The following is a 27,031-nucleotide window of genomic DNA, read 5'->3' on the forward strand; positions in this document are numbered from 1 at the left end:
TAACCATGGAATGAGTGTTTAAGGGTGCAGGAATGGGTTGTAACTGGGAGGATGGAGACGACCTGGAAGTTAAAGGTGAAGTAGGTAGGGCTTGTGGTATCGTGGGATATGTGTCATGGGAACTAATTGGTGTAGGAGTCATAGTGGGTGTGACGGGTTTAGTAGGTGGCCTAGGTGTATGAGTGGGACTACTAGGAGATGATCTAGGCGTAAGAGAGGTACTGCTAGGCATTACAGTAGGTAAGGTGTTGATGCAAGAGACAGGTCTAGGATGTAGAACAAGAAGTTTGGTAGCTTGTGGGACCGAGGGAGATGTGGTTGCTTTTGAACACAATGTTTTGTAAGGAAATTTGTTTTCATTAAAAGTGACATGACGAGTGATGTAAACTTTACCAGTGGAGTCGCGACACTTGTAACCTTTGTACGCAGATGAGTAGCCAAGAAATACACAAGGTGTTGACCGAAATTACAGCCTTGTTTTTGTGAAGGGTCTAAGATTTGGAAAGCACAAGCAGCCAAAAGTTCGAAGAAAAGAATAATCAGGTTTTGTTTTAAACAATTGTTCATATGGGGATATATTACCTAGAGGTTAAGACGGTAATCGGTTGACCAGAAAGACAGCACTACAGAAGGCTTCATTCCAAAAGGTTAATGGCATGGTGGCATGAGCGAACATAGACAGGCCTGTTTCAACCACCCGTCGATGCTTGCGTTCAACAAGTCCATTTTGAGCAGACGTGTATGGACAAATGAAGCGATGCAGAATTCCTTGCTGAACTAAATAGTTTTTCAACACCTGAAACTCCCCTCCCCCATCTGTTTGCAGGACTTTGAGTTTTAGACCTAGCACTCTCTCAGCTTGGCGATGGAACTGTGGAAAGACACCAGCAACATCAGATTTGTTTTTCAAGAAATAGAGCCATGTATAGCGTGAGTAAGCATCAGTAAATGCAACATAATAGCGAAATCCATTAGACACAACCGGAGCTGGCCCCCAAACATCTGCAACAACCAATTGTAGTGGAGCAGTATAAACAGTGCTGGACTTGACAAACGGAAGTTTACGCTCCTTACCCAGATGACAAACAATACAATCAACCATTTTATTAATATCGGTAGCTTGTATATTACAACATGCAAGAGCCTTAGTAAGAACAGCTTGACATGGATGTCCTAGCCTAGAGTGCCAAACACTAAGAGGAAGTTTCATAGTAGTTGCAAAACATTGAGCAGATGTGGAGGAAACAGGAGCTGCTGTAGACTTGTTAAGATGAAGCCGATATAACCCCTGATGCTCTGAGCCCCGAAGAAGAACTTCTCTAGTCCGCAGATCATGCACCAGACACTGAGTAGGGAAAAACTCAAACATCACTTGATTGTCTTTGGCAAACTTGGACACTGATAAAAGGTTCTTAGTAATTTCAGGTACTAGCAACAAAGACCTCATGATCAATGGTCTAGATCGAGTAAGTAAGGATGATTGCCCAGTAGACATAACAGGGAGGGCTGAACCATTGCCTACAAACACCTTACCTGGCCCTTTGTATGCACCACTGTCTCCAATGGAAGTAACCGAATTTGTGAGATGATGGGTGGCACCAGAATCTGGATACCAAGAGTTGTCGGCTACTGTTTCTGGAGTTGCCAAATACGCTTGAGGCTGTGTTGCACCAGGGACTGGCGTGCTGACCTGTTGTGAAACATTTCCAACAAATAGGTTAGACCAAGATGGGAGCGGAGTAGAAAAACACCAACCTGGTGTACTCCATTGTGCATTTTGCGAGGAGGGAGGCCATGTTGTCACAGGAGGACTGACCACGCACATATTAACTTGTGGGAGAGGCCCGTAATTATTGCTCTTGTAAGTTGAATCAAACCGATGATAACACCGATCAACAAGGTGACCAGGCTTTCCGCATAGTTGACACTGAATTTTTGAGTTAGAATAACGTCCTCGACCACGCCCCCGAGTTGTATTTGAGGGTCGATAAGCAGGCATAGAATCATTAGAATTAACAGGTTCAGAAGATTGATGAGACACAAGATTCGCAGAACCAGAGATATCACTACTGATCACCTGTTGCCGAGTTTCAGCATCAAGAAGCATTGACACCACTCATTGTACTGTGTAGGGCACTTGACTGGCTGTGACGATAGAGATAACAGATTCGTATTCGGGAGGGAGACCATTAAGAATTGTCGTCACATGTTCATGCTCACTAATGACTTCACCGCAACTAGCAAGGTTATCACAACAACTTTTAATTTTCATCAAAAACTCTTTCATGTTCAAATCTCCTTTTCGTTGAGAGTGCAAGTTTCGTCGATAAAACATCAGTTTAGAGGTGGTTTTACTACCAAACAAAGTTACTACAGCATTCCAGATTTTGGCGCTAGTGTCCATACCTATCAGATGCGGAAGAACTGCCTGGCTAATGGAAGACAATAACCATGACGCAAGGGCACTGTCCTGCTGCTCAAAACGATCAAATTCTGGGTTTTCATGTTGACCGCCACTGTCATCAGAAATAAACTGTGGAGGAAGAGTCTGTTGAATATCCAGGAAACGCTGAAGCTTATGCGCCTTTACCGCCAATAGAACCTGCTGTTTCCATAACAAATACGTATTATCATCAAGAAGAATGCTAATCTTCTTTGTAGAGAAGAACCTGCTGTCAAGAAGTCCATCAGAGTAGCTGGAGGCCATATCAACCAAGAAATCTACACAGCGGTTAACAAGAAAAAAATGCCAGGAAAGAACTTACAACTGATACCATATTAGACTTATACAAAGAACAGTAAAGATAAGAAAGATAATTCTTTTCATATATCACTTTTTAGCCATGCAGATTTGCTAGGTATTTATACAAACACGTAGCAGTGTAGCATGAGCTGTAACTGTCATCAAAACTGACTAACTACTTAACTACTTAACAACTATTTAACACGTGCTTTTAGTCACATTCATTTGAATACTCTAACAGAGTTTGGTCGGAAAATGGTCTTTAAAGGAGTTTTCCGAAGAGTAGTTTAATAACCTTTTCCGAGAGATTGTCTCTGAAAAACGGAGATACATAGAAAATGTGGTGAACTTATCCAAACTTTCTTTTATTGGCTAAAGAAAGCAAATACTTAACCAGATGGCAACCCCATTTTGTTATATAAGTTGTTTTTAATTCAGTTTCCACATTTTCATCATCCTTCTTCATTTTATGGACCATAACGAGATCATGCTTCTGTCTTGTCACTTTTTTTACCAATTTCAACACTTCAACAACCCTATCAAAAGCTGCCAATCTAAAATTATAATAATGAAATTATTTTTATTTAATTAAGGTGTTAAAATAACTTAATTACATGAATATTTTTAATTAAAATATGCTCTACATTTTTATATTCTTAGTGCATTAAATTTAGTTTTTTTATTTTTATTTTTCAAAAATTTAGCCCATTTATTTTTCAAGTTCAATTATTAATATGATTAATTTTTTTTGTTAAACTCGTCGGTGTGATGTTTTAAATTTGAAGAAATACATTTAATAACCATGTAACGAAAAAATGACACTTTAATAAACTTGAATTTAACAAAAAAAAATCTAACAATCTGAACAAGTGAACTTACATCTTCAAATCTAAAAAATAAATTTAAAATGAATCAAGTAAATTCCATATATTCAGTATATTCTAAGGCTAAGACTATTGTTGACCCTTGATATACCACTATTCATAAAATTAAGAAATTTAATCGCTTTTCTTTTTTCGTTTGGATTCAAAGAAACCTTTTTTAATAAGTTTTTTTCTATTCCTTTTCCAATAAAATATTTTCGTTGAATCCACTAGGACCATAATACAACTAGTATAAAATTGCCTACATTTATTTTTTTGCTAACCATATGCTAACCCCATATCTCATTGGTTGAAATATAAAATTAAAGCTTAACAATTGAGAAAGGTGGTTAATTTTGTACCACATTATGAATTGTATGAGCTTTGTTTATTTGAAATTGCCTCATTGGCCCTCTCAGCATCCAATATTAATGTTGCATTCCAATAAACCCTACTGGCTTTACATGGAAAAAGTTTATAACCATGCTTGGTTGTCAACAACACATGGTGCACTTAGTCAACTTAAACAACTAACATATTATCTATGTAAGGTGTAATTCTATTTTTAGTCCTTCATAGATGGTTTACATAATTAATGTTACACACCATATGGTCATTTCTTTTGTGAGCTTTGCAGGTTGTATTTTTACCAATTGAGGTACTCTCCCTTCATGAACCATTTAGAGCATTTGGTGGAAGAGGGAGACAAAACGTTAACATGGGACGATACCTACGTTGTAAGGGTTCAATTGGCTATCTGATGAATGACAGTTTGAAGACTTTTCCCAAAGGAGCTGCTTATAAATCCCTTTACTTTAGTTTGACATAAATTGCTTCTTTTATTTTTGTAATCTTATTAAAAAGTTCAAATTAATGACACTGTAATGGCTTTCGTTAAAATGATGATGTGAGTTTTTTTGGTTGATAATTACTTTCTTACAATAAAAAATAGCAGAGATAAAATTTTTAGAGCAAAAATCCACATTATCACTTTAACGGCCTCAATTTGTAATTTTTAATCTATTCAATAAAATTGAAAAAATGTCAAACTATGTTAAATTAAATGGATTAAATTCTAAATTTTGACATAATTTGGTTTTTCTACGTCTTTAACGTTATTAATAGGTTCTAACCGATACCATTGTAATAACATAGAGACCAAACGATACCAATTCAAAACAGAAATATTAAATCTCAAATTTCAGCATAATTTGGTCTTTTTACATTTTTAATGTTATTGATAGATCCTAATAGATAACATTGTAATAACATAGAGACCACCAAACCATTACAAATTAAAACAGAAATAGTAGAGGAACTAAAACCAGAATTAGACCTATATATATATATATTAAAAATCGTTTCGGCCAGAAAACATGGCCCCAAACATTGATGTCCAACTGGGTCAGTGTCAGCACATGTAACATCGATATTGAGGAAGACATACTTACATATGTATGTATACACACACACATACATATATATAATTATATATTTGTTGTGTGTGTATTTATATAGAGCTTTGAAGTATTTATAACCCTTTAGGGGACCAACAAGTGTTTAAGGTTTTCAACAATGGCCGAAAATGCTGGAACAGTGGTACTACTTCAAACAACGGCAACAGTGTCGGCTTCAAAGAACAAGACCAGTTACTTCCCATAGCTAACGTCGGTCGTATAATGAAACAAATCCTCCCCCCAAATGCAAAAATCTCGAAAGAAGCCAAAGAAACTATGCAAGAATGTGCTTCGGAGTTCATTAGCTTCGTCACCGGCGAAACATCGGAAAAGTGCAAGAAAGAACGGCGGAAGACCGTCAACGGAGACGACATTTGTTGGGCTTTAGCTACACTAGGCTTGGACGATTACGCTGTGCCGTTGAAAAGATACTTGCTTAGGTATAGAGAGCTTGAAGGTGAACATAAACCAGCAGCAAATCATGATAAGGTCGCCATTGTTGATAATTGCAACGTTGAAGATGGTGATAATATGGGGCCATTGATTTGAAGGTTCATATAGGGCGGATATAGGGGTTTACTTAAAACGAAATAGCGTTTATTTATTTATTTATTTAGATTTTGGGTATTTGATTTTAGACTTTCATTTGTTGAGTTTTGCTTTAATTTCATGTATGGAGTTTTATTTCTTTCTTTCAATTAGTTGAACATATATCTTACAGCTTTTGGGAATCAGGAGAGGAAACTAAATTTATATTCTTTGGTTTAATGTTGATTCTTTTAGCTAGTAGAATAATTTTATGATTGAATTTTTAAATTGTTGATGTGCTTCAGCTCTGCCAAGAGCTCATAGCCCTAAAGGTTGAATCGTGAAATCTTTGAGCAAAGGAAGGAGATAAAGTTAGAACCTGAAATAATACCTTACTTGTATGATGTACTCTTCGGCCTCCCATCATAGTTTTAAGCACATGTATATACGCACACATCTACATGTATATATATCATATTGAATCTGGGGTTTCAGCTTCAGATAATTACTTTGAAAGCTAGTTTCTTCAATTACCCCGTATACACACACATGGATCATAAATGAAGGGTAAAAGTACTATAAAAATATTTGTACTAGGAATAAGATTGTATTTTGTTGTCTTTACATAAAAATATGTAAATTAGTCTCTATACGTTAAATCGAAGAGCAACTAATCATTTTGTTATAAGTTTCATACATTTCTACGGTTAAAAATTAGTCTCTGTACGTTGACATGAGATACATATGACATGTCATATGTATATGTCTAGTTATTTCGTCGGCTACACCAGTTTTAATAGTAGAAATTGATGAAATTTTTATCTGAAAAGATTAATAATTTGTTCTTTTATTTAACATACATGAATTAATTTGTTAATTTTTTTTATTGTAAGGAACTAAAATAAAATCTAACTCCTAATATAAAGGGTTTTATGTTACTTCTACAAGTGAAGTCAAATTTTAGCCTACGTCCAAATTTTCTTTTATGCAATCTTTCAAGCTAATAAACCCACAATTTTTAGTTAATATTGTCACCCTTAATGGATCACGCTTCACAGAATTCTTCTCTATCAAAATCCCTTCAACCTAAACTATTTTGGGCTTAGGGTTCTTCCTAGGAGAGCTAGCTAGGAGGGGCCATTACTTGACGAAGATAGCATTGAAATTAACCAAAAAAAAAAAACCAAGTGCTGGACCAACTAACCACATTGATATCATTTAATTGAAAATGAAAACAGGGTCTCATTTTGGGGTTTCTCTTATTTTATTGTTGTTGCCATTGACCTTTTTCTTTTTAAGTCTTTGCCTCGTTTCAGGATGAAACTGATTTAGGGTTTTCTATTGTTTTTACACATAATGACGGGCTTTAAATTTGGAGGCATATATACACACATATTTTAAGGTTTCACTAGAACAGAAATGTAACATGATGGGAGGCTGACAAAAAATATATTAGGTCAAATTGTGCTGTTAGTCCCTGTATTATTCTTGAGTTACAGATTTAATTTCTATACTCTAATTTGATTAATTTTAATCATTGTATTTTTATTTTTGAAATTTCAATCATGACTGAAATGATAACAATTAAATTCATAAAGTCAAATTTTGGAATTAATCTTGTATATGTGTGAGGGATTTTGTCCATATTCTCTATTTTGATTATTTTTAATTTCTATACTTTTTGAATTTAAACTTTCAGCGTCAAAATCTATTAACTAAAACAACTTAGCTTTTTTTATGAGTATTATGTGAAAATAATAAGCTGATATGTCATTGCAGATGTAATAATATGTTTACCGCATAACAGTTCAGAAATAACAAAATTTAACTTAACGAATTTATTAACAAACATCATTTGATTAGGATTGAAATTTCAAAATTAAAAAAAAGAAAGACTAAAAATAGAATTTGTCCCATATAGCAAACTTTTAAAGAGCACACTAATTCATCATCAATATTATAATGTTTGATTGAATATTCAAGGAATCCCCAATACCCAAAACTGAAAAAAAAAGCAGAATCTTTTTATATTTAAAAATAAAAATAAAAATTATTGCCATGCCCCCTTGCCATTCAAATATCAAACAGTCGGTTGTAAGTGCATATGCCCATCCTATTGTTTTTGTATCTTGTATCCATTAAATTATAAATTACATATAATTTTATATTTTCATGTGTTACTTTTTTTAATAATGTTATCTCAATTTGATTAAATTTTTAGCTTAAATTTAAAAGGGTAAATTATACGTAAGGTCACTAAATTTTTAGTAAGTTTACGTTTTGATCACTCAATTTCAAAACGTTATAAAGTGGTCACTGAAGTATTCGAAAGTTTTTATTGAAGTCATTGAATGATTCGGATGTTCTTATTTAAGTCACTAAGTTGTTAAGTTTTTTTGTTTAAAGCTTGGCCAGTGAGCTCTAAGAGGTGATTCAATGATCGGTTCGGTAGATTAGTACCCATTGAAGAGTATAAGAGCATACCCTAGATCCAAGCTGATATAACAGTCGGTGTCGAATATTGAAAAGGAGAACCCTTTGGATTTTGGTTTCCAGAATCATGATGTTCAAAGTTGTTTCACAAAAAAAATGAACTATAAAAAAGAAGAGAAAGACGAGTTTTTGATTGGTGCAGATGATGAGGAAGCCATACATTAACGATTTTAACAACTTAGTAACTTAAATAAAAACTTCCGAATAGTTCAATGATCATTTTGTATCTTTTTTAAGTTAAGTGATCAAAACATAAACTTACTAATAGTTTAGTGACATTTAATACAGTTTGCCCAAAAATATATACAAGAAGGGTGTAACTGGCACCATGTGATGTATGGTGTCCCCCCATGCTATAATGAAGTGTTTCATGTGCAAAGGCCAGAGAATTTTCTACTTTTTATGCAATATTTTTGAAGTAAAAGAGAGCCATCGACAACATGTATTAGAGGTGTGAAACCCTACTTATGTGTGTTCCCATTTTTAACTATCATCAACAAACATTAATTAGAGAATTAATTCAGATATAATTTGATGGGTTAATTTTACAAAACGTCTTCAAATTATCATTCAAAATTTTATTTTAATCAGGTTCTCGAAGTAACGGTATCTGAAATTTACATGTAATATATTTAAAAACACATAAATCAATTTAGATTTAAAATGTCAAGCTATTCATGTTAGATTTAAATTAATATTTAACGTTTAAGTTTATGGTTAAATCAACGAAATGACCTAATAATATAAAATTAATATTTTAAAAACTCAATTACAAACATTTTAAAATTTAAAAACCAATTTAAAATTCAACCCTGTAGAATGAACCTTTAATTGATTATATTAATGTATAAATTAGTCACCTATACGATAAACTAGTTATATGAATGATAAGTTGGGCATCAGAGGCCACTAGCCAATGAAAAAAACTGCAGACAGCAACAACAAACATTATCCAGATGAACATTTATGTCCTGCATCAAATTCAGGCTAAACAAATTAAGACATACAATAACGGTTGTAGGAAGACGTTTGGTGATAATAAAATCTCAAATAGAGTATACATGGAACAACATATTTGATTTTTGTAACACCCTAATTTCACCTTAAGAAATAAACTCTATCCATTCACTAATATAAATTTAATTTTTATACTTTATTTTACTCATTTTTAATTCTCTATAATTTTAAAATTTTGTCTCGATTAAACTGTAGTTGTTAATTGATTAAATTTTCTATTTCTAGGATTTTATATGGTAATTATTTTATCACATGTATAATATCATGTTAGCTTGCAATTTTCACATATTACTTGCACAAAAAATAGTTAATGGATTTAGTGGTTGCCGTTTGCGTTCAATATTGAAATTTCAAAATTCGAAAAGTATAAAGATTAAAAATAATCAAGTTGAAAAACCTGGACTAAATTATGAACTTAACTACTACTGTTTAGGTTAACATTAAAATTTTAAAATTCAAAAAGTATAACAACTAAAATTAATCAAATTAAAAAAAAGTGACTAAACCCACAATTTACTATAATAAAGACACCAATACCATAAAAGGTATTGGGTAATAAAGTAATAAAGCAATCGAGCAATTGTCTTTTTAGGCCCATATTCACTTTGATCTCATGTAAACTTCATAAACTCTTTACATAGGTGAATCTATTGTAAATGTTATAGAAATCTGGTTAAATTAGTTCTTTTACTATTAAATGGATTAACTTAGTTCATGTATTATTAAAAAGATTCAAATAAAGTTAAATTGGAATAAAATTATTCTTTATTGTTTAAAAAATGCAATAAATATATTTATTAAAATTTAAATAAAAATTAAATAGAGTTTTGATTGAAATGTTAATGTTAAAAGGTTTAAATTTTTAACCATGAGATGTGGTGTGATAGTTGTTCACCTCATCCCTTAACTATAAGGTCGGGGTTCGATCCCTACCCATTAGAATGGATATATAACATTGCATGATAAGCTATTTATCTCTTTGGAAAGTACCTGTGAAGAAAGGATTAATCACTACTATTGACGATGAAAACTTTGATTTTGACAAAAAAAAAGTTAAAAATTTTAATATTTTAAGTTTACATCTCATCATGTGCAAGTTTTTTATTAATTTATAATATAACTTTGTAAAATGAATGATTTTTAAATTATTTCCCAATTAAATTTATGTGTGATTGACTTTTGACACCAATAACTCCTTAAATTAAATTATATTTTTGATGGCCCTCCTTCCAAATTCCCTCGTATTGTAGAGTATGAGAAAATATGCTTTGTACGTAAATGGTTGATTTGTTGATTTTCATGCTAGCAATCTAACTAAAGTTTAAATGTTATACTCAATTGCGGATAATAGTTCATCCTCACTGCTTGAACCGCGGTCCCCAACATTTCTTCGAAAACATCCCTTTTCAGCCTAAGCTCTTAATTGCTATATACTTCAAAAGATCTTTACAAACTTTCCTAATTTCCCTTGAATAAACTTCTGCCACAAGAAAATGAAGATAAGTTAGTTACCAATTAGTGAATTCGAGGTTTGGGAATTCCCTTACGGTATTATTGTTAAGTACCGGAGTCGAGCCGGTTTCAATGGCCAGAGGTTTGGGTTCCCTATACAAGGTGGCTCAACACCAAGAGCAAACATGTTGCACCAATCTAGCTTTTGGTTCTCTGAGAAAACAAAAGCTTGACCATAGCCTTGAACTGTCCCTCGTGCCATCGGTTACTTTTGTTTTTCCTCTAATGGTAACATCAAAAAATCTTTGGCTATTTTTCAATGTTTTCAAGTAATTTCAAATCAATCCCATGATTCAAAACCTGAAAAAAAAGAAAAAAGAAAAAGCTTCATAGTTGATTTTCAGACAGATGAGCAGTACATGATAAAATTTAGGTCCAATTGTGGTTTTAATCCCTCCACAATGCCGAAATTTGGGATTTAATTTGATCAACCTTAAGAATTCAGTTAACATGTGAATAGGGGTGAAGTTAGAAATTTTTTTTAAGGGAGTCGGAAATAAATTGTATATTTTTATGAGAGCTAAAAATTAAATTTACCATTTTAATAATATCTTTTTAATTTTTAAAAGATTAAATCAAAATTTTATCATTTTTTGGATCAAAGTACAATTTTACTATATACTAACTTAAAATTTCATAAATTTAAAAGGGCCAAAAATGAGATTTTCCATTTTAGGGGGGTTGGGGCCCTAGCACCACCCCTACTTGTGAATTTATTATTGGTTTGACTAGGCCAATTGGATTTTTACATGCCCCTGATTGTGTGACTTAATAACAATGACTTTAACGACACCACTTAACAGTATTTTTAATTTAGACATGGTAATAGCATTATAAAAGTATAGTGATCAAGTATTAACTTGTATGGAGTAGTGGTTAAAACTCTTGTTAAACACCCGTTTGGCACGGGTTCAAACTGTGTTACTCCCATCTCCCACCTCTAATATTGTATAAAAAAAAGGATAGGGACCAAATTATAACAAATTAAAAGTAAAATAATTAAATCTCAAATTTCAGCATAGTAAAAGGGACTAAAACCACAATTAGACCAAAAAATTATGTATTTAATTTTACCTGGAAAAATCCCCATCCTTGACATGCAACTTTGAGTTTCATGATGTCTAGTACATGTTCGTCACTTGACATGAGCTTTGAAAGATCAATAATGGGAATGTCATTAGGTGATGAAACAATTGCAGCAAGCTTTGGTCTCTCGGCCATGTCTAGGACGAATCTTCCAGTGATTACGGTTGGCTCGGACTTGCTAAGTTCTTGAACGTCGGCGATATGCCCAACCTCAACCAGAAAACTAGGCACCGGATCCATGATTTGCAGCACTGAGAAATTGATAATGTGTAATGAGGTTTTACAATTGGAAGCTCTGCTCTTTAGGCAAACTTTCGTACCAAATTATTGCACTGTTAAATATGGGGTACGTGGGGTCAATTTTTATGCACTTTTATAATTTTAATGAACTCAAATATTTGATTCACGTATAGGTGCATATAATTTATTTTTCTTTGAACGAGTAGGATTAAATCTTCCTTTTATGAATATAAAGAAATACGGTGTACAAATAAACTCGAACATTTAATTAAGTTTTTATTATAGTGGGATTCATTGGATTTTTTTAAATCATCAATTCTGGTTAAAAGATAGAAATGAGGAGATTGTAACCATTTGATCAAACCACGTCAATAATTAAAATATTGTGTTCGTCACTTAGAATTGTTAAATCGGTTAATTTTTCTCTAAAAATCAGTTTATCTCATTTAGTGTTTAAATTTATTGAATTAATTAAAATGTAAACTCACATTTTTTAATACAAATCTTACACATCATGATCCATAGTGAATAAACATTTATTTTTCTCCCTTTTTATTTCAATCGTTGATCTAAAAAAATCTCACGGTATACCATTATAATGAGGTCATCAAATAGATGTGACGTAATTTTTTTTTTAATATAATTTTTTTTTCTTTTTTGTATCAGTAACACTTTCAATCTAAAACATGCAAGTAGGTGTATACCAAATTCAAGAATATGAGACAATGGATTGTGAAAATCAGTCGCAGTGGATCGACTATTGGACCAATGGATCCAACCATGAAAACTTGATGATTTGTTTGCATATTAGATTATCATCATATGCATATGAATGAAACATGGTCTGCAATTGAAGTTATTGCAAGTTTTTGAGTGGCAATATTAGTGGTAAGTAGGGGCCAATATTTCAACGGTGCTGAAGTAAACATGTCACCATTTATGCAGACCAAATCTAGTGATGTTGGTTCTCAATTTGCCCTTTGTCCCACCCGCTTTCCGGATATCTCAACAGTCGGGTGGCGCGACTGGCATGAGCTTAAACAAAGAATTTTGCATTTTGACCAGTTAAAATCAAATTCAAATTAAAAAAAAAACCTTTTATATTAATAATAGTGAAATAAATTGGGCCAAATTTCAGCTTCAACTTGAGAATTATTTTAGAATTGGCCATTTTAAAATCTTTTAAGTCAAATTTTGCTACTAATACTTATGCAATGCTTAAGTTGTAAATCTAGTTCTTATATTCTAATTCGATTATTTTTAATTATTGTATTTTCGATTTTCTAAATTTCAGTCTTAACTCAATCGAAATCGTTAAATTCATTATATTTTCAAAATTTTATGTTACAAATATATTATCTCATGTGTAATATATCATATTACTTTACTATTTTCACATAATACTCGTAAAAATGCTACATCATGTTAGCTAATGAATTTAACGGATATCATTTAAGTTGAGTCTAAAATTTCAAAATTAAAAAAAAAACTAAAAATAATAAAATTAGAAAACAAACACTAAATCCATAACAAAAACATACTACAAAACTAGTAGTAAAATTTGACATAAGCTACTATCTTTTAAGTCGGACTGGAATTTGAATGGTATCTTCACTCAATTTTGGGAACAATTTAAGGATTAATTTTATTTGGGCCATTGGTGTATTTGTTGGATTTGAAAATTGGATTGGATTTTGGACCCATGGGTTAAATTCTGAATTAATTTTGGACTCAATTAATTAAGGCCCAATCTAGTTTGAGTGTTAGGTATTATTTATTTATTTATTTATTATGTTTTTCATATTTTCCTATATTGGTTCTTCTTCTTTTTCTTCCTACAAAAGTTAAAGAAAATAAAAAGGAATTAAAATATTTTATTTTAATCATATGTGCAAACTATTTTCATAAAAAAAAAAACCTTGAAAATTTAGGTCAAATTGTGATTATGCTCCCTCTAATATCTTTAAATTTAAGATTTAAGATTTATATAATTTAGTTGTTGTGTTTTAATAATATTATTAGTTAGTTTAAATAGTTGACACTCTTAATTATTTGAATTAAAATGCTAAAGACATATCTTTTCTTAAAAATATTCGTTTTAACTGATCACATCGAAATGTATTAATTTTATTTGTTAAAAAATTATTTTTAAAATAAATTCACATCAATATTTTAACTAAAATAATAAAAGTTAAAATATAAAAAATATAAAAACCCAATCTCATACCACATTATAAGCATCTTATAATAATAAAAAAATGGACAAATGTTAGGGCGTTCTATATATGGAATATAGATTATCTTTTTTTTATAAGACTTCACAAAATAAAACAAATAAGGTTCACGTAGGGGTGAGTATTCGACCGAGTCGAGTAAAAAAAATTCGAGTTAGTTGAGTTGACAAATCATATTTTAGCAACCGAACTCAATTTAAAATTTTTTCGAATCGAATCGAATCGAGTGAAAAAATTTCGAGTTAAGTCAAATCGAGTTAACGAATCATATTATTTATACTCAATGTTGCGTTTATATGAACCGATTATTTAACTAGTAGACGAAGTACAAGATTATTTAACTACATAAACAATATAATTGTTTTACCTTTTAATTTAACAAGTAAATATTTATAAAAACAATGTAATTTTGTCTTTTAACTTAATAGTTTTGACTTTTAACTTAAAAAAAAACTTTTATCAAAACGACGTTGTTTTGCTTTTTCTTATTCAGGTTTTCGAATAACTCGAATTGTGTAATTCATATTCGAATTAAACCAAAAAACTTACTTTTTTATTCGAGTTGATCCGAATAGCTTGATTAACTCAAATAACTCGAACTATTTAATTCAAAATTTAAATTTTTTATCTAATTTTTCGAATCGAATCGGATTTTACTCACTCTTAATTCCACATAAACAATTAATAAAAAAATAAAATTAAAAACATATATAATCATAATAATAAAGTTAACAATTTTTTATTAGTCCCACCAAACAAACCGCACGTGTTTAGCAGCACACAAATCCCAAATCAAACCAAACAAACAGTGGGAAAAACACCGAACCAAACAAGCCGCAAGTTTTTGTCGGTTAAAACACCACAGTTAGAAAAGATTGAGAAAAGAAAAAAAGGAAATCCAAAAAAAGAGAAGAAAATAAAATTATTATAAAAAAATCAAATATTCAGATTCGATTATATCGCGCAAAAAAAAAAAACAGATCTTCACTCACATTTCTGTCTTTCACATTCAATTATTTACAAAAATTTTGGTGTTTCCTTTTCCCCCTTTTTTCCAATTACTTTTTAGGGTTTCAATTTTTCCCATTTTCCCCTAAATTTGAAGATACCCTTTTTGCCTCCATTGTTTGGTGAGTTTCAAATTCTCTTCTTTTTTCCCCGTCCGTACAATCACGTAAAAAAAAGTCGAGTGTTTGATGGTATAATCATAATAGTGATTGAAAGGGAAAAGGGAAAATTGTTAAAAAAATATTTTTTTGTTAGAAAAGTTTTTTTTTTGTGTTTTCGAACAATTAATTCTGTTGAAAAAGTTGTTTTTTCCAAATGTTTGCTTCCGATATGAATCCGGCGAGAGATGCCGGCAGAGTAACCACCGCCGGCGCGGTACTATTTCCAATTCAATTTACATGGCCTCATGGCGGGAGAAGTGTTTTCTTATCTGGTTCTTTCAATAGGTAACACTTTAATTAATTAATTATTTATTATATATGAAATTTATGATGCTCAGGCTTATAATTAGTCTATTTATATTAATGGTTAAATTGTTTGAATATAATTAAAGGTGGACGGAGCTGGTGCCAATGTCACAGGTTGAAGGTTGCCCTAACGTGTTTCAAGCTGTTTATGCTGTACCGCTTGGTTGTCATGAGGTTAGAATGGTCTTTTAAGCACTTCCTGAACATGTCGATTTTTTGTGTTAAATTTGCTCACTTGTGTTGGTTCTTACATGCAGTACAAGTTCTTCGTCGATGGCGAATGGCGACATGATGAACGACAACCTCACAAAACTGTCGAATATGGTATAGTTAACACTTTTGACGCTATGCCTATACCTGCTGAGGTCCCTTTAGTCCATCCTCGTTCGGAAATATTGAATAACATGGAAGTGGATAATGGTCTCATGGTAAGAATTAGCTATAGTTCGGGGCCTAGTTTAGCTCAGTGTAGTCTGTAATCGGATTTTGCTACGTTTTTTGCAATGCAGCATCGGGTTTCTGCCGTTACGTTGAATCAAGCAATGCCTAGGATTTCGGAAGAGGATGTAACGGCCTCTCGTCATCGCATTGCTGTGTACTTACAAGCGCATACTGCTTACGAGTTACTACCTGAGTCAGGCAAGGTTTGGATGCATTCCTATCGGTCTTTCTTCTTGATATATTCAACTCTGACCAGTTCTATTTTGCTAATTTAGACAGACATGTCTTAACAGGTTGTTGCCTTGGATGTTGCTTTGCCCGTACAACAAGCATTTCATATTCTGTCTGAGCAGGTATCAATGTTACTGCCTTCGAATGTTAGGCAATCTTGTTATTTTCATATACGTTTCTCGTTAGCCACATAATCTGTCACCATAGTTGCTAATAAGGATCTTGGATTCTTATGTTTATTGAGTCATGCTGTTTTCAGGGCATCCCTTTGGCTCCTCTTTGGGATTTCCGTAGAGGAAAGTTTGTTGGAGTTATTACTGCTTCAGATTTTATATTGATTCTGAGAGAGGTATGTTCATAAATGAAGAATTGAGTTTTCCAGTTCCGAGATAGTTTTCTGATAGATGGAGCTTGTTTTTAGTGTATTTCTTTAAATGCATGCTCGTTTTTTGTTTTGCAGCTTGTAAATAATCGATCAAATTTGACGGAGGAAGAGCTCGAAACACACAGTATCGCTGCCTGGAAAGAAGGAAAGGCTTACTTGAAAGGACAAGTTGATGGGCACGGGAGACCGATTCCAAAAGAACTTATCTATGTTAGTGTTCAATATAGTGATCTGCACGTTACTTTCATGCACGTGCATGTGCATTTTGTACTTGCATACACAAGTGATGTTATTGACCCCTCTCGTTGATTATGCAGGCTAGCCCATCCGAGAATTTGAAGGATGTTGCTTTAAAAATTTTGCAAAGTGGAGTAGCTATAGTTCCTATAATTCATTTGGAAGATGGTTTGTTTCCCCAGCTATTACATCTCGCTTCTCTTGCCGGAATACTAAAATGTAAGCCCTTAGATAGTTTCGTGAAATTAACTATATTTTGTTCGAAATACGTGGCTTCCTAAATGGAGTCCGGTTTTCTAGGCATATGCAGGTATGTTAAACATTGTCCTTCCTCGTTGCCTATATTGCAATTACCGATATATGCAATCCCTCTTGGTACATGGGTTCCAAGAATCGGAGAATCCAGCAGTCGGCCGTTTGCAATGCTGAGACTTACTGCCTCTCTTAGTTCTGCATTAGATATGCTAGTTGAAGGTACGTTTCCTGTTCTGTTAAGCAGTTTTATATTCGAGATATTCGTATATTTGTGTGTTGTATATCAGTATGATATGGTTTTGCTCTTTGTATTCACAGCTCATGTAAGTTCAATACCTATAGTTGATGATAATGACTCATTAGTGGATGTATATTGTCGGAGGTAAGGTTACATTCTTGAGTATCTTCCGAGAATGCGAAACTTATTGTCAGCTTCTATCGAGGGTGATAGTTATTCGTTAATTCGCTGTCTTTGTTTCAGCGATATTATGGCTTTGGCTAAAGGCAGAGCTTATACGCATAATCTAAATGAAATGACTGTTCATCAGGTAATCATTATAACTTTTAAGATTCTTTTTCCGTAATTTTTATCGGTAGTCTCGATCAAGGTTCTGCAGTGTAATTGCTTGTAATGACTAGTACATTGCAAGTGTCACGGTGAGTCCTGGCCCGTGACCAGGGGTGTAGGTGGGGCCAGGCAGTGGGGTCCCCCCCCCAAATGTAAAATTGCCTTGTAGCCCGTTCAACATTTTAAAAATTACAAATTTGTATAATGGTAAATTTGCACTTTTGGCCTTTCCCAAAATTTTGTGATTCGTCTTTGGCCCCCTTAAAGCAATTTTTTGGCTTCACCCCTGTTCGTGACACAAGCAACACGTGATGTTGCCTTTCATACCTGTTCAATGTTTTCGAAGCCCACAGGTTGAATGATTAGTACAATCTCATTGAAGAATCTTGGTTTCGAATTGTGAACATGATGGATAGCTCGACCGACATTAAATGTTTCTCCGATTAAATGTACTTTGCATCAACTTGTTTCCTAATCTTTTTGTTTGCCCCTCGATTTTTACTTGTTTCAGGCATTGCAATTGGGACTGGACTCGAACCCTCCTTACGGGACAAGAAGTCAAAGATGTCAGATGTGTTTGCGTACCGATACGTTGCTTAAAGTGATGGAACAATTAGCAAACCCTGGTGACTTGCTCTCTCTTTCTTTCTTTCACTTCAAAAACTCCATTAGATTTCGATATTTTGGGATAAATCATTTACTATAAACTTGAAAAAAAAAACCGATTTTTCAGGTGTTAGACGGCTTGTTATCGTGGAAGCCGGAAGTAACCGCGTAGAAGGCATCACCTCACTCACCGACATTTTCAGGTTCTTACTCGGTTAGGGATCGGCACCGGGTGATCTTAACCATTGATTTTGGCCTCTTTGCTGCTTCTTTTTTTCTAGCCTGTGTTTATTTTTAGGTCCCTCTAAAAAAGAGGCATGTAATTTAAAAGATTTGTTCCATGATTGTAGATGCCATTGCCAGCCATTATTTCACCTCTAATTGGTTTTTTTTTTTAATTTGCCTTTCAAAGTTATTAACAGTTCCATGATGTTCTTCACCATGTTTTTTATAAGATCTTAACAGGTTGTGAATATGGATTATTTACTATGCAAACCCCTCCATTGAAAAATTAATACAAAAAATTCTTTTTATTACATGGAAATCAAACTTTTCAATTTGAGGCAACACATTAAAAAAAAGAAAGAAGAAAAATTAACTATACCTGCCTTCTCCAGAACATATATGTGGCTGTCTAGTGTCTATATGAATAATTATATATATATCTTAGAACTTAGAAGTTCAATAAAGTAATTGTTAAGTGAATCAAATCAGCCATATTATGTATGGATTTATTCATGTATTATTAAAAAAATTAAAGAAAGTCGAATTGTAAAATAATTAATATTTACTATAAAAGAATGATGGGAAATTTTTTTGTTTGGTGTTTAAATAATATTATAAAAAGTTTTTAAAATATTAACTTTGCAAATTGTAAATCATGGTTGCAGTCGATCCAATAGAAATTGGTCAGTGCATTGATTCGAAATTAAATTTTTATCAGTTTTTATAATTTTTAATTATTTTTAGTAATTTATTTAATTGAAATCGGACTCCTAATCAAGTGGAGGTGGGTGATTGGATTAGTTTGAACATCTATTCATTTTTTAAAACCATGTAGTAGATGATATTTTTATTGGTAAATGTTGAGCTTATTTGATTCCTTTCTAAAAGTGAGGATCAAATTGATCTAATAATTGAGAGGACTAATCTGAATCATCTGATCTCGCCATTATATTGAGAGACCTGACAAGTAAATTCATTCAAATACCAGTGAAAAAAGATCCATTATTTTTTCCTTCAAAACAAACAGGTAAGTAAATCCCTTGTCTTTTTCAACTTAAATTACAATTCCCCATGTTTTACTTTCTCTGCAAATCAATTTTCCATGGGAGGAACCTTGTTACACCCCCCAAAGCCACAAACTTTTATCATCATCACAATCTCTAATCCTCAAATTCATATCCTGTTCATCAAACATCAATCATTCACAGTTTCATTCCTTAAAAACAAATGTGGGTTATCCTCAGAATCAGCTTTAACAGCCTCCAAATACGTTCATTTCGAAACCCCAGAAAAACCCAACGCCGTCATCGCCTTTTTCAACCGCCATGGCTTTACCAAACCCCAATTAGCTCGCCTCGTTAAGAGACGCCCAATGGTGTTAACCACCGATGTTGAAAAAACCCTTTTGCCTAGAATCGAATTTTTCCGATCTAAAGGTATTTCAAACCCTGACCTTGCTCAAATCTTATCTAGCAACCCAACTATTTTATCATCAAGCTTAGAAAATCAATTAATCCCATCATTTGATTTGCTTAGTAATGTGCTTAAATCCAATGAGAAGATTATCAGTGCTTTGAAACGTCATCCACGCCTTTTGAATTACAATCCTAATGATGTTTTGTTGGTTAATATCAATATTTTGGTTGATAATGGAGTTAATGAATGTCATATCGCTTCAACACTTTGTTCAAAGCCATCAACATTGACTGTAAGTCCAATTAAGTTTAAATCCGTGGTGCAAGAAGCAAAAGAAATGGGGTTTGATCCTTGTAAAGGAATGCTTATGGTAGCAATAGAGAAAATTCGAAGCTTTTAAGAAATTCACTTGGTCCGATGAAGAGATTTCTGAACCTTTCCGGAGGTATCCGTCATTCATTAGGTTGTCCGTGGATAATTTGATGGTGACTATGGATTTCCTAGTGAATAAAATGGGGTGTTCGCCTAGTTTTATTGCTAAACGACCCCGGTTGTTGCTAATGAGCATGGAGAAAAAGATTGTTTCAAGGTTTCTGTTTGCTTGGGATTTGTTGTCTAAAGGTGTTATCAAGAACATTAACTTGCATGCCTTGTTGGAGACGTCAGAACATTTGTTTATCGAGAAGTTTGTTAACTGTTATAAACCAGAAGAAGCATCCCGGATGTTGAAGCTATATCATGAAAAGTTGGATCTTTCGAAAAACTTGAGAATGGATGGTTACAAGCTGCAGCATTTATAGGATATTGGCGTTCGAAGGGTTTGAATTTTAACTTTTTTTTTTTTTTTGTGAATTGGGCACTCGAATCTAGGCCACACCTGGGGCGGTGAATACCCTTGACCATTCACATGGGTTCTTGAATTTTAACTTTTGTTTTCTTTGATCGAGCTCAATTCTTTAAGCTAAGTTCGTGCTTGAATTTCGGTTAAGAATGCTTGAAGTTGGCTCTTGCTCTAATGATTTGATGTGCTATTATGTACGATCATGCCCTGTCTTTGCTAGGAGTGTGTTTAGGGTTGGTTAAGTTACTACTAGATAGCTTATTATGCAAGAAAACTGGTAATGTTCCGACATTTAAGGGTCGGATAGAGTAATAATAGTACATGACATATGTTGGTTTCGTTTTTATGGTCTTTTTGTTGCTATACATTTTTTTGTTCTGTCATTTGAATCGATTTCTTTGCTTCATTGATGAGAACTGCACCGTATTGCGGTAGGATGCTATAAAGACTACATGCTCGGTGCCGTGTTCTGTACTAACTTATGATTATGCCTACATTTAGGTGTTGGGCGGGGTAATAATAGTACATGACATATGTTGGTTTTGTTTTTGTGTTCTTTTTGTTGCTATACAGGCTTTTGAAACCAAAATTCCATTAATTTCTGTCATTTGAATCGATTTATTTGCTTCATTGATGAGAACTGTACCGTATGGTGGTAGGATGCTATAAAACCTACATGCTCGGTGTTGTGGTCCATTTTGGGGGCAGTTTTTAGCAATTCAAAAGGTCTGTGAACTACTTTGTTCCGTATATGTGTCTCAAGAAGGTATTTGGTCTACAAGAGGTGAGTATTCGACTTGGTAGAGTCGCTGTGATGTTGCCGCAGCTGCTTCTGCAGTTGTTCCTGCCCTTACTGTCTGCAATCGTTGTTTTTGCTGTTGTAGTCATTGTTTCTCTGAAAAATCGTAACTTTATCTTTTTTATGCTTTAACCGTGCATGGTGTACAATAGATTCACTATTGTTATTTTTGCTGCTTTCGATGTTTTAACGTCCGGAACCCCTTTTGGTGTCCAGCAACAACCCTGCGACAGTTGTGAGACGTGCACTTCGAGCTAAAAGATATCATGAACCAAAAACATTACTTTTTGTGCAAGTCTTAAAAAATAGGAGGGGCTTCATCTCTTTGTTACCGTGGTTGCAATTCAGGTCAAGCACGCAGCAGCTCCAAAAATTAGTCCAATTTAACACTATAAACATCAATGGAATAAAATTCCTAAAATCTAACAAAATTAACTAATAAAAATAATTAAAAATCCTTCTAAAATAAGAAACAAATAACTCTTAAGATATTAGAGTTATCAAGCATCTCTTTCGTCTTGAATAAAATGACATGGTCGACTGTAAAATGTTCACCTTGCTTTTTGAATAACCATTGAAGGACCTACAGTCGAGAACCATGGTCAACCCGTCCAAATCTTTTTCGGAGTCGGGTTTTGTTTGTTTGTGATCCAATCTTTCCCGAAGCGGGAAAAAAGGTCGGTTCCTCACCGGTACACAGCTGATATAGTATTTATAATTCCTCTTTAGTACACAGCTTTGTTATCAGATTTTCTTGTCAACGCTAACATGCAAAGATGATGCATGGTAAAATTATTTTGTAGCCCTTGATATTAGAAGTTAATATACGGTAAATTATACTTTGGTTCTCCAAAAAAGGAAAAGTTTTCCTTTAATTCCTTCAAAATAATAAAATTACACTTTGACCTTTCAAATTTTAATAATTTAAATTTCAACCCCTAAAATGTTTCTACATATTTTTTCCACAGAAAAAGGTGTTGAACATTTGAATATGTGCTTTTCTTTATATTCAAATAATAATAGTTCTATGTTCAGAAATATTATACTTAATTAACTTAGAATATCTGAAGTTCTAAACCATCCCCCAAAGATCCCATAATGTTGGGTGTGTGGCCTTTGGCCATTACAAATTGGAAAAAATATATATCTTTTAACCCTTCTATAAATAATAAAATTAAAAATTAATATACGATAAAATTATATTCTGATCTTTAAAAATGAAAAATTTATTTAATCCCTTAAAATTGACGAAATTATAAATTAATACAAAATAAAACTATATTACATAATTTATAATTCAATTTGAAACTCTAGAAAATTCCGGAAAATGCAACATAATCTGACAGCTCTATTGAACCATTAAAATCATAATGTAATAGTTAAGGTAACAGCTATCCATTAATCCATCTTGGAAGTGTATACATGCATTTTTTTTTTTTTGCGTTAAGAACAAGAAAATATAGAACTTCCATTTGATTTAGCAAAAGTTAAAGGTGAAACATTTTCCTCGAAACTCTCTTAATTCTCCACCTCAAATGATGGGGAAAAAAAGTTTAATTTACAATAACAACCGAAAAAAAAAACGAAACTCTCTTAGATGATTGAGTTGCAGAACTTCAAAACAAAACTCAAAACAGTTAATACCCGAAGTCGACAACATCAGTACTGAAAGTAGCCATTGAAGTGGTTTGTGGTATGACCATGCTGTTCTCATAGCTGCTTGTATTGTCGTCGACATAGTTAGTACCGTAAAAACCCCCCATGCACCCATCTTCAACCATTAATGGAGTCGGTACGTTGTTGATTATAGCCAACAGTTCATCATTGTTCATATCCCATGCTTGCTGCATGTTGTCACCCCAAATGAAACCCTGATTTGGCTCACCAAAACCTTGATTTTGAGGGGAAGTATAAGTATTAAAGTTTTGGTTCATGAAGGATGATGAACTGGTTGGATTTGAAGGAGGTTTCAAGCAGTCACGAGGGACAATGCAAGCCAAGTAACCATCATCGACCGAACCGTATGTGGTACTGCCTCCAATCTCACTGTTGGGAACATTGTTTGGTTGAACTTGAAATTGATGATGATGTGAAACATCAAATTGAGGGGACAAAACAGAAAGGAAATTATTATCACCATTGTTATTGTTGTTGTTGTTGTTAGAGTATATGAAGTTTGTTCTTGCTTGTGTTCCTTTCATGGAAAGTGCTGCTCTATCATACGCAAGAGCTGCTTCTTGTGCCGTATCGAATGTGCCAAGCCAATGTCTTTCTTTCGTCGTCGGATCACGGATTTCGGCTGCATATCGACCCCAAGGACGTCGTCTTACGCCAAGGAACCGACCTGGCTCGGCTTGTTTTCTTCTACCCCTCCTTTCATGAGATGGAGGGGTAGTGTTTCTTTGAAGCAAAGCAAAACCAGCTTGGGTTTCAATAGCTTCATAAGTTTTTGATGTGGACATCACTATATATATAGATTGTTGGAGAATTAAAGGACAATGAAGGTGGTATAAGGAGAGTAATATAGGGCACAGCTGAGTTATATAAGAGAAAAAAAAGGGGGGAGATGATGGTGTTTTGGGTGGAAGTGGTGAATATATGTATATAGGGGGGAAGTCTTCTAAAAGAGGGCCATTGCTTCTTGTTGTCATTCCATGGAAGACCAGCTTACCTCTTTCTACCTACTTCTATATTTTTATATGTACATAGCTATTGAAAGAATCATTCATCCTCCAAAAATTTAGTCACTAAGAATTAGTATAAATATAATTTTAAGTGAATCTCATCCAAAATCCTCAACCTCGAAACCGAAACTTGAAACCTTAAAATTTAAAAGGTGAATATTTAATGCATTGTGCACAATGTCTCATGTATCATTGATAAACAATATGACACTTCATCATTAAATAAAACAAAAAGAAATAGTGAGTGACTTGTAAATAAATATCGATAACTTTACATAAACATAATCAAATAATAGTTAATTATAAATAAATGTTAAAAATCCTAAAACCAAAATCCTAGATACTAAACCCTTAAACTCAAGATTTTAAATTCGAGAGTTATTAATATGTATTTATAATATTATTTACTAATGGTGCATGAGAAGTATGCACCGATGATAAATCAAATATTATTTCAAATTTAAATCTTAAAAAGAAAAAAAAAAGAAAAAGAAAAAAGAGATTAAAATTAAAGGCTAAGACTTGGCCATGTTTCCGAAATAGAATCACGGACTCTTAGCTACCTATTTTCCAAATATATAATAGATAGAGAGACTGGTGAATATAGATAGGATACATGTTTATTAATGTGGGAATTTTCTTTAAAGATTATCCCATGAACGTGTGTGGAATAAGCCTATGCTAAATTTAATGTTCTAAAATCTTCTTAAATTAATGGTCTTAGTCCTTACACTATGTTACAACTTGTTTTTTACTTTAATCTGATATAATATCATCTTTATTTTTATTATGTCCTTATAATGTGGTTTTAGTCATTATAATATTATTATTATTAATCCAAATTAATAATACCGCTAGTTACTACAGTTAAAGTGATGAAAGAACAGTAAAAAAACACATATTCTCACTTAAACTGTTATAAATTCCAACATATTATTATTAATATTATAAATATAAAAAAATAAATCCGTAATTTTAACATAATAAAAACACCAACCCTAACATTAGAAATAATATTAAATTCGTATCTAATATAACTTGTTTCTAGCACCGAAAACACGAAAACTTTACCATATATGAATATTTTATAGTTCTGAATGATATCATTCAAATGTAAGCTACTAGGGTTAGTTAGTTCAATTAAGAAAAAGTAATAAATTATCGCCCCATGATCAAATAAATCCATAAGTTTAACGGTTGTATTAAATAAACCCTAACCTAAAATATCAAATAAACCTTAAATTTTAATTCAAAACTCAAAAAAATATAATAATCATAATTATTTATGAGGGATTGTGTTGTTCATTGATATAGTTGCATGAAACTCATACATTAATAATGCATCAAATATTATTCTAATGATGAATATTTGATATATCATCAACACTCAAAATTTACGTACCCTAAATAAACAATAATATTACGCATAATCACTTGTACTAAAGAATTTATAAATTAATACTAATAATGTGTAGAAAATAAATGGTTATATTATTATATGAAAAAAGAAACAAATAAAGTTGCTGGATACACACATGTGAATCCGCATTTCGAGAAAAAAAATTAATCAATCATTAGAGAAATTAATTAGAAAAATGGTATTCTTCAATTTGTCAGCTTTCATGTATTTTCAAAGGGAGTGGTTAAAAGATAATCACATCTCTTAATAACTACGCACCAAAATTTAATTGCCATATGTGTGTATCATGGAAACCAATGTCTCGTAAAAGTCAAAAACCCTTTCATTTCTTTCTATTTGTCATTTTATATAGCCTGTTAATTTTTTGAATTAATGTATTTCTGTGTATCTATTTTATGGTTTATTAAAAATATTTTTCGGGGTTTGTGATTAACTCTTTTAATAATATTATCTTCTTATTTAAAGTAGAGAATATAATGTGTCCTATTATTATACCAACACTTGTAGGTCATCATATATATATATATATATCTTTCAAAATTTTGGGTTTTCACTCTTGAATTATTATACCTTGTTTAAGTAGGTCTTTTGTTATTTTTATAGTTAAATAAGCCCTTAACCTATCATATTTATTTATAAAAGTGATTTAATTTAATACTAATGTACAAATATTTGTGAATTTAATGGAGAGCTTATATAATTTGAAATTATATTACATAAATTAATATCTTATATTTTTTTGAAAGTGCTTATATATATAATACACTTAATCATTCTTTTATGAGAAAAAAAATCACAGAATAAGAAGAGACCTATTTAACTATAAAAATAATTTAAAATTTTATTTTCTAATATATTAGTCTATTTATTTTAAAGGTGGACCTTGGTCTCATGGCTCAAAAATGGTGTTCACATTAATGCTAACACAAACACGTAGAATTGGAGAGAATGGGACAAATAAAGATGGTGGGTCATCAATTCCAGACAAAAATTTTTCAAGCTTTGTTGAAAACAATTTCCTTTTTTTTTACATTGTCTTTTTCAACTAAAAATTCAGCAAAAATCTGGTCTTGAGGAAAACTTTTCATACTTGTCTTTCATCTTTTTCCAAAGAAGCAAGAACACAAAATAACTTAGTCAAAAGGGTAATCAAATTAAGGCTTTTAAAGATCAAATTATAAAAAAAGCAAAAGTGTATTAATTTGCCTAACCAAAAGCCATTTAGCAGTTCCAACAGGGGAAAAAGTCTAATAAAAATTGGGTTTTACATGTTTT

General features: G+C 32.4%; 4 protein-coding genes and 1 pseudogene across 8 annotated transcripts; 3 read left to right on the top strand and 2 right to left on the bottom strand.

Moving 5' to 3' along the window:
* Positions 1–4,982: 4,982 nt before the first annotated feature.
* LOC107931421 (nuclear transcription factor Y subunit B-4) lies at positions 4,983–5,783 on the top strand. The gene is made up of 2 exons (XM_041100269.1): positions 4,983–5,026; positions 5,135–5,783. The coding sequence occupies exons 1-2, from the start codon at positions 4,983–4,985 to the stop codon at positions 5,610–5,612; spliced, it is 522 nt and encodes a 173-aa protein (XP_040956203.1). The 3' UTR covers positions 5,613–5,783.
* A 4,632-nt stretch (positions 5,784–10,415) lies between these two features.
* On the bottom strand, positions 10,416–11,939 carry LOC107931420 (protein SRG1-like; annotated as a pseudogene).
* Positions 11,940–14,983: 3,044 nt separating this feature from the next.
* On the top strand, positions 14,984–18,792 carry LOC107931373 (sucrose nonfermenting 4-like protein). 5 transcript variants are annotated; one of them, XM_016863252.2, is made up of 14 exons: positions 15,024–15,627; positions 15,735–15,822; positions 15,906–16,076; positions 16,158–16,292; positions 16,383–16,442; positions 16,565–16,669; positions 16,781–16,915; positions 17,023–17,161; positions 17,243–17,252; positions 17,334–17,416; positions 17,516–17,579; positions 17,679–17,745; positions 18,277–18,391; positions 18,499–18,792. In XM_016863252.2, exons 1-14 carry the CDS (start codon positions 15,497–15,499, stop codon positions 18,588–18,590), a joined length of 1,395 nt encoding a protein of 464 aa, XP_016718741.1. In that variant the 5' UTR covers positions 15,024–15,496; the 3' UTR covers positions 18,591–18,792. The 5 variants fall into 5 exon arrangements, with proteins under 5 accessions (XP_016718740.1, XP_040957374.1, XP_016718741.1 ...); XM_016863251.2 differs by having other exon boundaries at positions 14,984–15,627; positions 16,580–16,669; positions 17,243–17,416; XM_016863250.2 differs by having other exon boundaries at positions 15,026–15,627; positions 17,243–17,416.
* A 661-nt stretch (positions 18,793–19,453) lies between these two features.
* Positions 19,454–21,197, top strand: LOC107931417 (uncharacterized). The gene has a single exon (XM_041101442.1). The coding sequence runs from the start codon at positions 19,699–19,701 to the stop codon at positions 20,410–20,412; it is 714 nt and encodes a 237-aa protein (XP_040957376.1). The 5' UTR covers positions 19,454–19,698; the 3' UTR covers positions 20,413–21,197.
* Positions 21,198–23,289: 2,092 nt separating this feature from the next.
* LOC107931416 (ethylene-responsive transcription factor ERF086) lies at positions 23,290–24,151 on the bottom strand. Its single transcript, XM_016863295.2, has one exon. The coding sequence runs from the start codon at positions 24,112–24,114 to the stop codon at positions 23,290–23,292; it is 825 nt and encodes a 274-aa protein (XP_016718784.2). The 5' UTR covers positions 24,115–24,151.
* Between the last annotated feature and the right edge of the window lie 2,880 nt (positions 24,152–27,031).

This window comes from Gossypium hirsutum, chromosome D09 (genome assembly GCF_007990345.1).
Source record: "Gossypium hirsutum isolate 1008001.06 chromosome D09, Gossypium_hirsutum_v2.1, whole genome shotgun sequence".
Taxonomy (NCBI): Eukaryota; Viridiplantae; Streptophyta; class Magnoliopsida; order Malvales; family Malvaceae; genus Gossypium; species Gossypium hirsutum.

Bases quoted from the DNA above. Each gene is read 5' to 3' on its own strand.
- LOC107931421 (XM_041100269.1), top strand. From the start codon at position 4,983: ATGGCCCCAAACATTGATGTCCAACTGGGTCAGTGTCAGCACAT. The intron at 5,027-5,134 runs GTAACATCGATA...AGAGCTTTGAAG, and splicing joins CTGGGTCAGTGTCAGCACAT to TATTTATAACCCTTTAGGGG.
- LOC107931416 (XM_016863295.2), bottom strand. From the start codon at position 24,114: ATGTCCACATCAAAAACTTATGAAGCTATTGAAACCCAAGCTGGTTTT.
- LOC107931373 (XM_016863250.2), top strand. From the start codon at position 15,497: ATGTTTGCTTCCGATATGAATCCGGCGAGAGATGCCGGCAGAGTAACC. The intron at 15,628-15,734 runs GTAACACTTTAA...ATATAATTAAAG, and splicing joins TTATCTGGTTCTTTCAATAG to GTGGACGGAGCTGGTGCCAA. The intron at 17,746-18,276 runs GTAATCATTATA...TACTTGTTTCAG, and splicing joins ATGAAATGACTGTTCATCAG to GCATTGCAATTGGGACTGGA.
- LOC107931417 (XM_041101442.1), top strand. From the start codon at position 19,699: ATGGGAGGAACCTTGTTACACCCCCCAAAGCCACAAACTTTTATCATC.